The sequence below is a fragment of the Pristiophorus japonicus genome, chromosome 3, assembly GCF_044704955.1.
Source record: "Pristiophorus japonicus isolate sPriJap1 chromosome 3, sPriJap1.hap1, whole genome shotgun sequence".
In the NCBI taxonomy this organism is placed as follows: Eukaryota; Metazoa; Chordata; class Chondrichthyes; family Pristiophoridae; genus Pristiophorus; species Pristiophorus japonicus.
This window is the reverse complement of record NC_091979.1, coordinates 194,979,599-194,992,518: the sequence shown is the minus strand read 5'-3', so window position 1 is coordinate 194,992,518 and position 12,920 is coordinate 194,979,599. Positions and strand designations below refer to the sequence as shown.

The window sequence follows — 12,920 nt, the reverse complement described above, 5'->3', positions numbered from 1 at the left end:
GATTCCTTGAAGCGGGAGCTGGACCTGTTTCTGGGCGGAGATCAGCTCGTACAAAAGGTAGATACTGAAAGTTTCAGGGTCAGAGTGATCACCTGGACTAGTTTTGATCGCCTAATGAGGATCTATCAGAGAGGAATTTCCCAAATCTTTTTTTCCTCAAATTAGTCTGGGTTTTTAAATCTGTTTTTTTTGGTTTGCCAGGAGATCACATGCTTTCGAGTGGGCTGGGGAATGATGCACGTATCAAAATTGCGTGGGACAGGCTGGCGAGACCGGAGGGTCTTTTCCTGTCTTTCATTTTTCTTACATAAACTCAAACACATGGAAATAATTTCTTGATGCCACTATCGGATTGAGTCAATGGTCCATGGTCACATTGTGAATCACTCTTCTGTTTATAACCCCAACCTGAGTACGGGAGAACACTGACCTGCACAGAACGAGAACTAGACGGCCGTTTGCAGAGCTTTCAGGTGGACATCGGGTGTACGATTTCCCGCCACCTAGACAGGGGAAGTTCCCAACTCAACGTGGTCAAAGGGAGCAATCGACTGGAATCCGCGTCTAAAAAGCAAACAGTCACCACGGCGACCGCAGAATGTTTCTCAGTCTTAGTAACCAGTGACCATGAAACAAACAGGTAGACCTCGCAGGTCATAAAGGTCATTGTTCTCGGGATGTGTAACGCTGGGCCTCTGACTGTTGCTATGAGAGCGAGGTCACAAAAATATTTTCTTTGCTTCGACTATTAACAGTTGAGCAGAATTGAGGGGTGTCAAAGTCATGAGTTTTCCAATCTGTCTGCTGGTCACATCACAAGGGAGTGCTGGAATCCCCGAGTTATTTACTCTTCAGCATCGTGCTTCATTGGCGTTTTATTCGAACCATAATCTGGGGCTATAGCTTGGGTGGGTGGTGGGCCCCTGGATCGACAGTTTGGACATTGCAGAGAAACAAGTCACTAACACAGCCTCATCCGGCACCTGCCAACAGATAGAAGGCACTCTGCCCCATCACTGGGGCATCGCTTTTAAGGCTTTAAAGATAAAATCCGGTCAGGGTGACGATGGTCTTAAGCATCAGTGCCGCAAACGTCTTCCAGTCAGGTGGACTCTCAGTCGCCACCAGTATAAGTGTACGGCAATAGTTTAAATAGTGACATAGAAAATAGGTGCAGGAGTAGGCCATTTGGCCCTTCGAGCCTGCACCACTATTCAATAAAATCATGGCTGATCATTCACCTCAGTACCCCTTTCCTGCTTTCTCTCCCTTGATCCCTTTAGCCGTAAGGGCCATATCTAACTCCCTCTTGAATATATCCAATGAACTGGCATCAACAACTCTCTGCGGCAGGGAATTCCACAGGTTAACAATTCTGAGTGAAGAAGTTTCTCCTCATCTCAATCCTAAATGGCCTATCCCTTATCCTTAGACTCGGTCCCCTGGTTCCGGACTTCCCAAACATCGGGAACATTTTTCCTGCATCTAACCTGTCCAGACCGTCAGAATTTTATGTTTCCTGGCGATCTCCTCTCATCCTTTTAAACTCCAGTGAATACAGGACCAGTCGATCTAGTCTCTCCTCATATGCAAGTCCTGCCATCACGGGAATCAGTCTGGTGAACCTTCGTTGCACTCCCTCAATAGCAAGAACGTCCTTCCTCAGATTAGGAGACCAAAACTGAACACAATACTCCAGGTGAGGCCTCACCAAGGCCCTGTACAACTGGAGTAAGACCTCCCTGCTCCTATACTCAAATCCCCTAGCTATGAAGGCCAACATACCATTTGCCTTCTTCATCACCTGCTGTACCTGCATGCCAACTTTCAATGACTGATGTACCATGACACCCAGGTCTCGTTGCACCTCCCCTTTTCCTAATCTGCCGCCATTCAGATAATATTCTGCCTTCGTGTTTTTTCCACCAAAGTGAATAACCTCACATTTATCCACATTATACTGCATCTGCCATGCATTTGCCCACTCACCTAACCTATCCAAGTCACCCTGCAGCCTCTTAGCATCCTCCTCACAGCTCACACTGCCACCCAGCTTAGTGTCATCTGCAAATTTGGAGATATTACACTCAATTCCTTCATCTAAATCATTGAACTATATTATAAATAGCTGGAGTCCCAGCACTGAGCCCTGCGGTTGGAGGAAAGGGTGGGTGGGACTGGTATGCCGCACGCTTCTTCTGCTGCCTGCATTTGCTTTCTGCATGCTCTTGGCGACGAGACTCGAGGAGCTCAGCACCCTCCCAGACGCTCTTCCTCCACTTAGCGCAGTCTTTGGCCAGGGACTCCCAGGTGTCAGTGGGGATGTTGCACTTTATCAGGGAGGCTTTGAGGGTGTCCTTGTACATTTCCTCTGCCCACCTTCGTTTGCCGTGAAGGAGTTCAGAGTAGAGCGCTTGCTTTGGGAGTCTTGTCTCTGGCATGCGAACAATATGGCTCGCCCAGCGGAATAATCAAGTGTGGTCAGTGCTTCGATGCTGGGAGATAAGACGAATAGAGGATGTGAGCTGGAGGCAAAAGAATTGCTTATGGAATAGAGACTCAATACAATATCAAGATTAGTTGCAAGTGATGGGAAAGGTTAAGTTAAAAAACCGAGTGATAATGTTGCAGAAAAGGCCATTTTATTGTTGTGCTTTATGGAGTTAGGTTACAGATCAGTCATGATCTCATTGGGGCTGAATGGGCTCCTGATCCTATGTAATATTAAATGCTTGCCTGGGAGTCTACAGTACAGAAACAGGCCATTCGGCTCAACTGGTCTGTGCCAGTGTTGAAACTCGGATTGTCTGTAATACCAATTGCAGTGTCATCTTTCTGAAATTGTGCACTATTCTCATTGCTTCTTGCAGTGAAAGATGTGCTGGGAAGTGGGCTGTTTTCCCCGTTATATTCGATGTAAAGCTCCATTCACTGTCTCCAACTCAATGTGCTCAGTATCATCATCATAGGCAGTTCCTCAGAGTCGAGGAAGACTTGCTTCCACTCTATAAGTGAGTTCTCAGGTGGCTGAAGAGTCCAATGCAGGAATTACAGTCTCTGTCACAGGTGGGGTAGATTGAAAGGGGGTGGGGGAGAGTGTTGGAGAGCCTGGGTTGACGCATGCTCCTTCCGCTGTCTGTGTTTGGTTTCTCTGCTTGTTCTCGGTGATGAGATTCGAGGTGCTCAGCGCCCTCCCGGATGCTCTTCCACCATTTTGGGCCATCTTGGGCCAGGGATTCCCAGGTGCCGGTGGGGATGTTGCACTTTATCAAGGAGGCTTTAAGGGTGTCCTTGAAGCGTTTCCTCTGCCCACCTGGGGCTCGATTGCCATGACAAAGCTCCGAGTAGAGTACTTGCTTTGGGAGTCTCGTGTTGGGCATGTGGACGATGTGGCCCGCCCAACAGAGCTGATCGAGCGTGGTCAGTGCTTCGATGCTGGGGACTTTGGCCTGATCGAGAACACCGATGGCGCGTCTGTCCTCCCAATGGATTTGCAGGATCTTGCGAAGACAGCGCTGCTGATAATTCTCCAATATTTTGAGATGTCTGCTGTATATATAGTCCATGTCTCTGAGCCATAACATCATCATCATAGGCAGTCCCTCTGAATCGAGGAAGACTTGCTTCCACTCTTAACATGAGTTCTTAGGTGGCTGAACAGTCCAATACGAGAACCACAGTCACTGTCACAGGTGGGACAAATAGTCGTTAAGGGAAGGGGTGGGTGGGACAGGTTTGCTGCATGCTCTTTCCGCTGCCTGCGCTTGATTTCTGCATGCTCTTGGCGACAAGACTCGAGGAGCTCAGCACTCTCTCGGATGCACTTCCGTATAGTCATATAGGAGGGTGGGTATCACTACTGTCCTGTAGACCATAAGTTTGGTGCCAGATTTGAAGTCCTGGTCTTCCTCAGGCGACCGAAGGCTGCGCTGGTACACTGGAGGCGGTGTTGGATCTAGTCATCGACGTCTTGCTGACAGTGGGCTCCTGAGGTATGGAAAATGGTCCACGTTGTCCAAGGCCTTGCTGTGGATTTTGATGTGGGGGTGCGGGGGGGAGGCAGTGCTATGCGGCGGTCAGGTTGGTGGAGGACCTTTGCCTTATGGATGTTTAGTGTAAGGCCTATGGTTTCGTACGCCTCTTCAACTGATCTTCAACCTACTGGACTTTCCTGCCGCCAAGACTTTGCTCCCCCCATCGATGGTGGCCGACCAACTCAGGTTTGGACCCTACCGAGTACATACCAACCATCCGTTCCCTCTAAGCAGCGCGGTGTGCCTGTCCTGGGACCAGCTTTTCATTGAGCTGATTCGATCCCGTTGGCATCTCGGCTTCCCTTCAGCCACCGGTCCCGCTCGACTGTGGAGGCGAAAGCAGCTGGAGGAATCTCAATACCACCGAGACAAACACACCCGATGTGCCTGGCCCTGTGTGACTTGACAATCCAACCTGTGTGTGCCTTTCACCATGGCAGTATTGATCAGTAAGGTGGGTGCTCACATTGTGAAATAAAGCAAAAAAGTCACAAGGGAAATTTACAAAACGTTTTATTTAGGAATTGAAGTGACTCAGAAATCCCACGTATTTTTGTAGTTACATCAATTATTACAATAAATATCAAATAATGCATAACAAATGACAGATTTGGTGAAAACAATTGCATTCATTCTTTTCAGGGTAGTTCTAGGAGGTAAACCTCAAGGACTGAGGCATCAACTAAATCTAGCCAGGTGTCAAAATAGGCCCCAAAAGTTTAATTTCTCGACCAGTGGCGTAAGTAAACGAGGGAGGAACACACCAAGTAGTAACTTTGTACAGCAGCAAGTCAAGCTATCCATTTACTTGGACAAAATAAATGCCCCCCCCCCCCACCAAAAAAAAACTTTAGTGCTAGAATTTACCCGGAGACTTTCTAAGGAAATTCAATGATGCAGATGGTTGGCGCAAGCTCAGCAAAGACTAACCGAGACCCGATCAAATCGGAAAAAATACCCTCTCTCTCCAGACTTTTGTCTACTTCTGGGCAAACTGGTCCAGGGACTGGCTCCTCTGCCCCTCGGTCACACGGTTCCAACATCACGCTAATCTTTGGTCAGCCTACAATCACAATCCTATTTTTATATATATATGTAAAATATATAAACGAAACATGCAAGCTAAGTAGAAGCAACAATGGCGGCATCAGGATTCAAACTTAACCGAGCGCAGTATAAATGAATGCTTCCTTCTCTCCCAGCCCTTCCTAAACTATGGGGGACCTCAGGGACTTGGAATCGGCGGCCGGGCCGTATTTAAAGCAGGATCGTTCAGACTAAACGAGATGTGCCATCTTTAAGGCAGCGGAGTAAGACCAGATCCTCAAATACAGCATCTAAACAAAAAAAACTTCCCATTTACACCTGTGCTTCCTTCGCAGGAGGAGTTTAAATTGAAAATGTGCACTGCTTGCCAATATCTCACTTGCATGTGAACGCAAATGGTCATCAATTCCCACACCATAGAAGATCTGCATTTAAACATAGTCCATAAATCGACAAGCCATGACAGGGTAAAACAGTAGAGATTTCAAAATCTGTTCATTTAGAGTTTAACAGCTACTTTTCTTTAAGTTAGTTCTCCCCTCACTTTGGGTGCATTTTTCTTTAACAGCATTCCACATTTGAATCATCAATTGGTTGCCTCGGATCTGAGAGAACCCAGTGTGACCTGTCCGCTTATAAATAGGCTTTACAACAACCACACCTAGCCCCACCAATCACAAGCTTTAGATCAAGACTGCCGCGACTTCCTTTAGAAAGCCTAGTAGAAACTAGTCACAAGATTTGTCACAGGACTTGACAAAGGGACATTCTGCTCCAAGTCCAGTCTGATGTTTACACAGCGGGCGGGCACTGCTACAATCAGAACACTTTGTTGAGGGTAATATCCAAAGGAAGCAAGGTGCCAAGTCCGCTGCGGTACATTAACATGCTCCTCCTCCTTCCAACATCAAGCAGCTTTCCCCCCCCGCCCACTGTACTGCTCTCAGAAATTTGCAGTAACATGCCAACTACGCAACTGGGCTCAGGGCTCCCAGCTTGAGGGAGGTGCTCATATCCAGCTCATAATCTGGGTATGAAGGCAGGTGAAACCTGGACCAGGCTACGTCATGCTTGGTCCTAATCTAACCACTTCACGAAAGAAAGTGGATTGCAACTCCCTTTTTAAATAGATGTGAATCCACACATACATATGCCTGAAATACAAGACTCACATCAAAATGCAAGTGTTAAAGGTGGAATTTGTTCTTCTTGGGGCCAATAGCTTGATGTGTTTCTAAACTAGCAGTGACCGACAAGTTAGTAAATTTGGTATCTCCATATGCCGTGTTCGAATGTCAAGTCTGCTGCATGCATCTTGGGAGATGCCAAAGGGCATCTTCATTGTCTGTTTATTGCAATCATGTGACTTCAAACGGCAAGTTTCAAGTAATTACTGTGCCCTTCTCCAATAAACAATCCCAGATGATCGCCTGGCTTTGTGCACAGTACAACCCAACTGAGAACAGTATACACAATGCACTCCTAATCGGAGTTTAGTGCATTTTATGGTCCCGTTCGCTAAGTAAACAAAACATATCTGCAAGCCACAAACAGGAAGTAAACCTCAAATCTTTGAGAACTGGAGGCGTTTGAACGGCTAAAAAAAATTTTAAGCTTATTCTGCAAATTTTAATTTTTTAGATTTCCACGGGTTTCTCTATATTATTCAGGATAACACTGAATTTTTTTTTTTAAAGTGCATTTTTAATTTTTTTTTAAAAAAGTGCAAAACCATGCAAAATTAGTGCGATTTGCTTATTTCATTGCTAGTTGACAAGAACCTCGTAGTATGGCACGTAACTTGCCCATTCTGAACCATTACTGGATGCAGTTTTTAGTCTGCACTGTCCAGCTTTTGAGCATTGATATCAGCCCAAGTTATTTTCCGATTTATGTTGATGTGTCTATTCCAGACAGACCTGCAGCTTAAACATCTGGAAAGGAGCAACTAAATGAGTTCTGCCACAGACCGCACCCAACCTTCGCAGCTCGTCGGGAAGCAGAGCTATTTACATTCTACTTCATACAAAGGTGGGTTCTGATTAGCCTGTGTTGAGGAAAACAGTACCGCTCAGCCTTAGATTTGTTTTTAAATTGTGGCTTTGCAGATTATGGGTAACATTGTAAATATACACAAAATCTAATTTAATTGAAAAAATGAACACAAAAACTGTGCCCTGGGTAAGGCTCCCAACCCTCCCGGATTATCCTGGAGTTTCCAGGAATTAAATATTTGGAGAAAAATCACGAAGTTTAAAAAAAAATTATTTTAACACTTTCGTTTTTAACTTATAAAAATATCGGCGATGGGAAAACAGCTGCTTGACTGTCAGTCAATAATCATCCAATGGGGTAACAAAGATTCTGTTCCTTTTCCGATTGGGGTGGGTAGGCAAGGCACCGCGAGGGCAAACAATAGTGGCAGCGTGGGGCCGGGTTGGTTGGAGGCGAGAGGTCATGTGATGAAACCTCCTGGAGTATATTCGCTCCAAGTTCGCAACCCTAACTTTGTGGGTAGATAAGATTTGTCACCACTTCCCTTCAACCAAACCTCTTCCTCATTGGTCAACGCACAGGCTAATGACTGGCTCTGGGGAGAGAGGGGTTCTAGATTACAGTGAAGCAACCAAAACCAACAATGCTTCCTTAAAAAAAATATCAGAACGTATGTGCGTTATAAATAAAATAGAATCAATATGTACTGTGCCATTAATAACTTCAAAAACCTATTAAAGTTCAAGACCATGACACCAGGCACCATACTTGGGTTGAAAAATCAGCTTGGACTACCTAAAGTTTCCCCACATCCCTTTCACTCTACCATCTGGGTTTATTTTGTTTTTTTAAACTGCATAAAATTGAATGAAAGCACATGCTTTTTGGCTGTGGTGAATTTCACATCTGCATTTTGTAGATTTTTCTGTCAATTTCTGCCCTTACATTCTACACCTCAAAAATTCAAGAGGGAAGCTATAGCTCCACCATTCAGCCCCGTGTTTTTCTACCCATGCCATCCCTCCCACCGCACTTAAAACACACAGGCCAAATGTACACAGTACGAGGGGGACAAAACTTGTGGCAATCCAAAATTATAACCAGCTCAAATTCTACTTCCATTGCGAGTAAGTACACCTGAGATTTTCGCAGGTTTTGGCAGATTGAAAATAAATTCAGCCATTCGTCCCATATTACATTAGAATAGATAAGTATACAGAGCAAAACATGGACACCTTAGGAGTTTATATAAAGCAGTAACTTATCAGTTCACATATACTTCGACAGTAAAGCTCGAGTTACAATAGTAACATGCCCCCACTGCTCCCATTATATAGTCACTCCCAGATACACGTCATTTAATACATATGGTTTTAATCGGAATGGTCTTCAGTCCCTCGCATGTTGTCAAGGCTGCCTTTGTGGTGGTTGGCTATGCATTGTGCGGTCAGATGCTCATATTGCGGCATCACTGGGAGCCACAAATTCCCAGTTAGGTATATTTGATTAGCTCAGCCCTTCAAGTTCGACATACTGCGATGGTTTTCTAACTGATTGCAGTACTGTCAAAAAAGATTGTGCAATATCTCGAGGCTGCTAGTTTCCTATTTTCAGGTCAAAAAAGGGCTAAGTGTCTTGTCAAACAGGGTTCTAGAATGCCCAAACCACCCCAAAGCATTTAATAAGGGTTATGAAGTTAAGTTACAAATATAATGTATGATATGGAGAATGGGTGTAGAAGAAAAAGGATTATTTACATTTCTTTTCAAAATGATGTAGCAAAACAGGTTCTGTTCTGGTGACTGTGCTCTAAAAATGGTCAAAGTATGTGTGATTTAAAAATGCACGTCAGCTCAAAAGGTGGTGGTGCAGTGCGAGGAGTGGAAGAAGAAATACAGCAAGGCTCACCTTGTATCGGGGTTGCCAGGGATTCTTCAGCAGCAGACTGATTCATAACAGTTTGACAGCACTGCAAGTGGCAGCTAAAACTGTGCTTCTTTCCCATATAAACCTTTCTGGAGTGTGCTATAATATTTTTTTGTGCTCTACTGTCAAATGCCCGAAGCAAACACCAAAATAATTTCCTAGGAAAAGATGCGAGTCGAGGAATTGTGCTTAGTTCGGAGTTACTTTCGCCAATTAGTGTCGAGCTGTCACTCCAGCTCATGTGTCATTACCTCATTTTCATTGGTCCCTTTACAAACCCTCAAAACTCGCAGCCTTTTATTTCACTTCTCTCCTCTGCCCTTACCTCATCATTAATCAATTCCCTTCATTTACCCTCTCACCTCTAAACCATTCCATTTCTTTCTCCAGCTCGGTTTCCCTTCTCTGCTCCCTCACATACGCTCACCATCTTCAAACTTTCAGGAGCCTCTCAACAACATAAAAAAGCAAAACCCTTTCTTCCAGTTCAAATTGCTCAGGGGTGGTGGAAGGGGATGGGGAACCCATTCACATCAGTGATACTGCATCAGCTATCACTGTGCTGGTAAAGCCAACTTGTTTTCAGTCTTCTCTTCGCTTAAGCTGCCCATTTTTGGTACTGAAATACCAAGTCCACCAATCACACTGGGGAGGCTCTGGTTCCGCCTCAGACCCCCCAAAAGGGTGCTGCTGGTCCCCATGAACATCGCCGATTCCTGCCTGCTCTTGCACTTTTGGCTTTCAGCAGGTTCTGGAGCGTTCCATGGGTTGACTGCTTGAGCAATTCCCATTCTTTGCAGCTTCTTGACCAAGTTCAGACTGACAGGAGCGGAATCCGCATGGCTCCGCCCAGGCTTCAGGCAGTACACCTCGTGCAGTAGCGTCTCTGCGGGTCGTGAAGCGAGGAAGTTGTCGATAGCTCCCCGTGCGTCGAAGGGCAATGGCGACGGGCATGGGGAGCAGGAGGGAGAGTTTGGTGGGGTGCGGGGTATGGCTAACGTTTTGGGGCGAACCACGGGTGGACTTTTCGACAGGGGGCAATGATAAACACCAGCGGAGATCCCACGATCATGCAGGAGTTTTGTCAGGCTGCTGGTGCTGCTCAGAGTGGTAGTCAACTCCCTCTTCTTCGTGAAGGATTCACCAATGCTTGGGCGGCAAGAAGCTAGTGGGGTGCTTGGACTGGTGACCACGTTTACAGATGAGCCCCCTGTATTTGGCACTGGAGCATACATGAAGCTAAAATGAAGAACACAGAGATAAATTGAACAAGCTTTCATCGTCAAACTTCCTTTAGATATATTTATTTCACAAAGCAGCATGAGCTTAAGGACCAGGTAGGCTAGCAAACAGGTCGTGGATTTCTCCATCATGTAGCAGTACCACTCTGTACTCTAACCCATGAGAAAGCCACCCACTGTTACTTGGAGGAATCCTGGCAATCCAAGATTTGGCTTTGTGTATTGTATTACCCAATTGCCTGATTTAGTTTGTTTCCAAGCTGGCACTTGAAGGAAAGAAGGAAAGAAAGAGAAAAAGAAAAAAAAAGGAGACTTGCACTTATATTGCGCCTTTCACGACTCAGGACAGCCCAAAGCCCTTCACAGCGAATTAAGTACTTTTGAAGTGTAGTCACTATTGTAATGTAGGAAACACAGCAGCCAATTTGCACTCGGCAAGATCCCACAAACTGAAGTGTGATAATGAACAGATAATCTTTTTATTTAAATTAAAATTGATGTTGGGATAAATATTTGCCAGGACACTTCTTCAAAATAGTGCTGTAGGATCTTTTACGATCACCTGATGTGCCAGACCTGAGGGCCTTGGTTTAACATCTTATCCAAAAGACAGCACCTCTGCCTGTGACGCACTCCCTTCAGTACTGCACAGGAATGTCAGTCTAGATTATGTGCTCATGTTTCTGGAGTGGGATTTGAACCCGTGACTTTCTAATTCGGAGGCGAGAGTGCTACCACCAAGCCACGGCTGACACCCATTAGCATACGATAATGCATTCCTAAGAAATTCTTTTGTCCACCATTTTAACTCCTGTTAAAATAGAAATGTCACATAAAAATTTTGTGTGGTAAATAAAGTGTTTGAATACTATTCTCGTGCAGCTTGATTCACCACGTAAAACCTTATAGGTTAAGTAAGGTTCTCAATCGGAAAGGTTAGCAGACATTTAGCCAAGTATTTTGAATAAAGATCCTTAGACAGAATTACATAGCACGATAGCACTGAAACAGGCCATTCAGCCCAACTGATCTATGCTGGTGCTTATGCTCCACACAAGCCTCCTCCTACCCTTTTTCATCTCATCTTTTCAATATACCTTTCTATTCCTTTCTTTCTGATGTGCTTATCTAGTTTCCCCTTAAATGCATCTATGTTATTTCCTCAAATATTCCTTGTGGTAGCGAGTTCCACATTCTCACCTGTCTCTGGGTAAGGAAACAAAATAATAGTTAAAACATTTTCAAGGGATGAAACAGCAGTGAATTAAGCCCACTGCCCTCTTCACAGCTGAATACGGATTAAATTCAGTATCACTGATGGAATGGAAGGCTGCAAAGTGAAGAGTTCATGCAGTCATGACCAAACTCTTACTGGGCAACAGTTGATAATGCAATGTTGTCAGAATGATACTGGGGCTAAAAGGTTGAAATTATGACAACAGGTTGCATAGACTGGGCTTGTACTCCCTCGATTATGGAAGAATAAGGGATGATCCAATTGAGATGCTTAAAATGATTAAAGGAGTTGATGGGTTTGATAGAAACTATTTCCTCTGATGGGGAAGTCCAGAACAAGGGGGCATAACCTTAAAATTAGAGCTAGGCTGTTCAGGGGTGATGTCAGGGAGTACTTCTTCACACAAAGGGCAGTGGAAATCCAGAACTCTCTTCTCCCAGAAAGCTGTTGATGCTGAGGGTCAATTCAAAATTTCAAAATTGAGATGGAAAGATTTTTTTTTTTTTTAAAGTCAAGATTATTAAGGGATATGGAACCAAGATGGGTCGATGGAATTAAGATACAGATCAGCCATGATCTAACTGAATGGCGGAACAAACTTGAGGGACTGAATGGCCTACTCCAAAGCTGTCCATAAAGTTCAACACAGCCAGTCACAGGAAATTTAGAACTATAGGATATTATACTTCACTAAGTACATAATTTGCCTGCAATAAACCAGACTCTGGCCCCACTAACTCCCCTGAACTAAATTCTCCCCTCTCGTGATGGTGCATCAGTTGGCCAGTTTAATCCTGGGTTGTAATGGTATGTATGCTTAACAGAATACCGACTACACCAAGATAATTTTTTCCTACCTTTCTTTAAAAATATGTGCATCACCACACTTAAACAAGCTTCAAAATGTATTGCTTGTCACATTGCATTAGGATTGCTCATAAAAGTACTTAAAAATAAATCATTTGATGAGAGAAACTGGGATTGTTCTCCTTAGAGCAGAGAATGTTAAGGGGAGGTGCTCAAAATTATGGAGGGTTTTGATAGAGTAAATAAGGAGAAACTGTTTCTACTGAAAGAGGGCCATTAACCAGGGGACACAGATTTAAGGTAATTGGCAAAAGAACTAGAGAGAAGATGAGATTTTTTTAAAAACTTAGCGAATTATGATGATCTGGAATGCACTGCCTGAAAGGCTAGAGGAAGCAGATTCAATAGTAATGTTCAAAAATGAATTGGATATATATTTGTAAAGGAAAAATTTGCAGGGCTATGGGGAAAGAGCAGGGGGAGTGGGAATAATTAGATAGCTCTTTCAAAGAGCCGGCACAGGCACGATGAGCCAAATGACCTCCTTCTGTGCTGTATGATTCTATGATCCTATAATAGCATCCTGGCAAATTTTCCCCTTTCATTCAATGTTCACACAGTGTCAAAAATAAT

The 12,920-nt window shown here is 44.4% G+C and overlaps 1 protein-coding gene across 2 annotated transcripts in view; it reads right to left on the bottom strand.

Moving 5' to 3' along the window:
• Positions 1-4,529: 4,529 nt before the first annotated feature.
• The window catches only part of trak2 (trafficking protein, kinesin binding 2), a 139,413-nt gene continuing 131,022 nt past the window's right edge, over positions 4,530-12,920 (bottom strand). For both annotated transcript variants that reach the window (XM_070876173.1, XM_070876174.1), the window contains one exon: positions 4,530-10,241. In XM_070876173.1, coding sequence (XP_070732274.1) covers positions 9,557-10,241 — 685 coding nt within the window. In that variant the 3' untranslated portion in view covers positions 4,530-9,556. The remainder of the gene's footprint in view (positions 10,242-12,920) is intronic.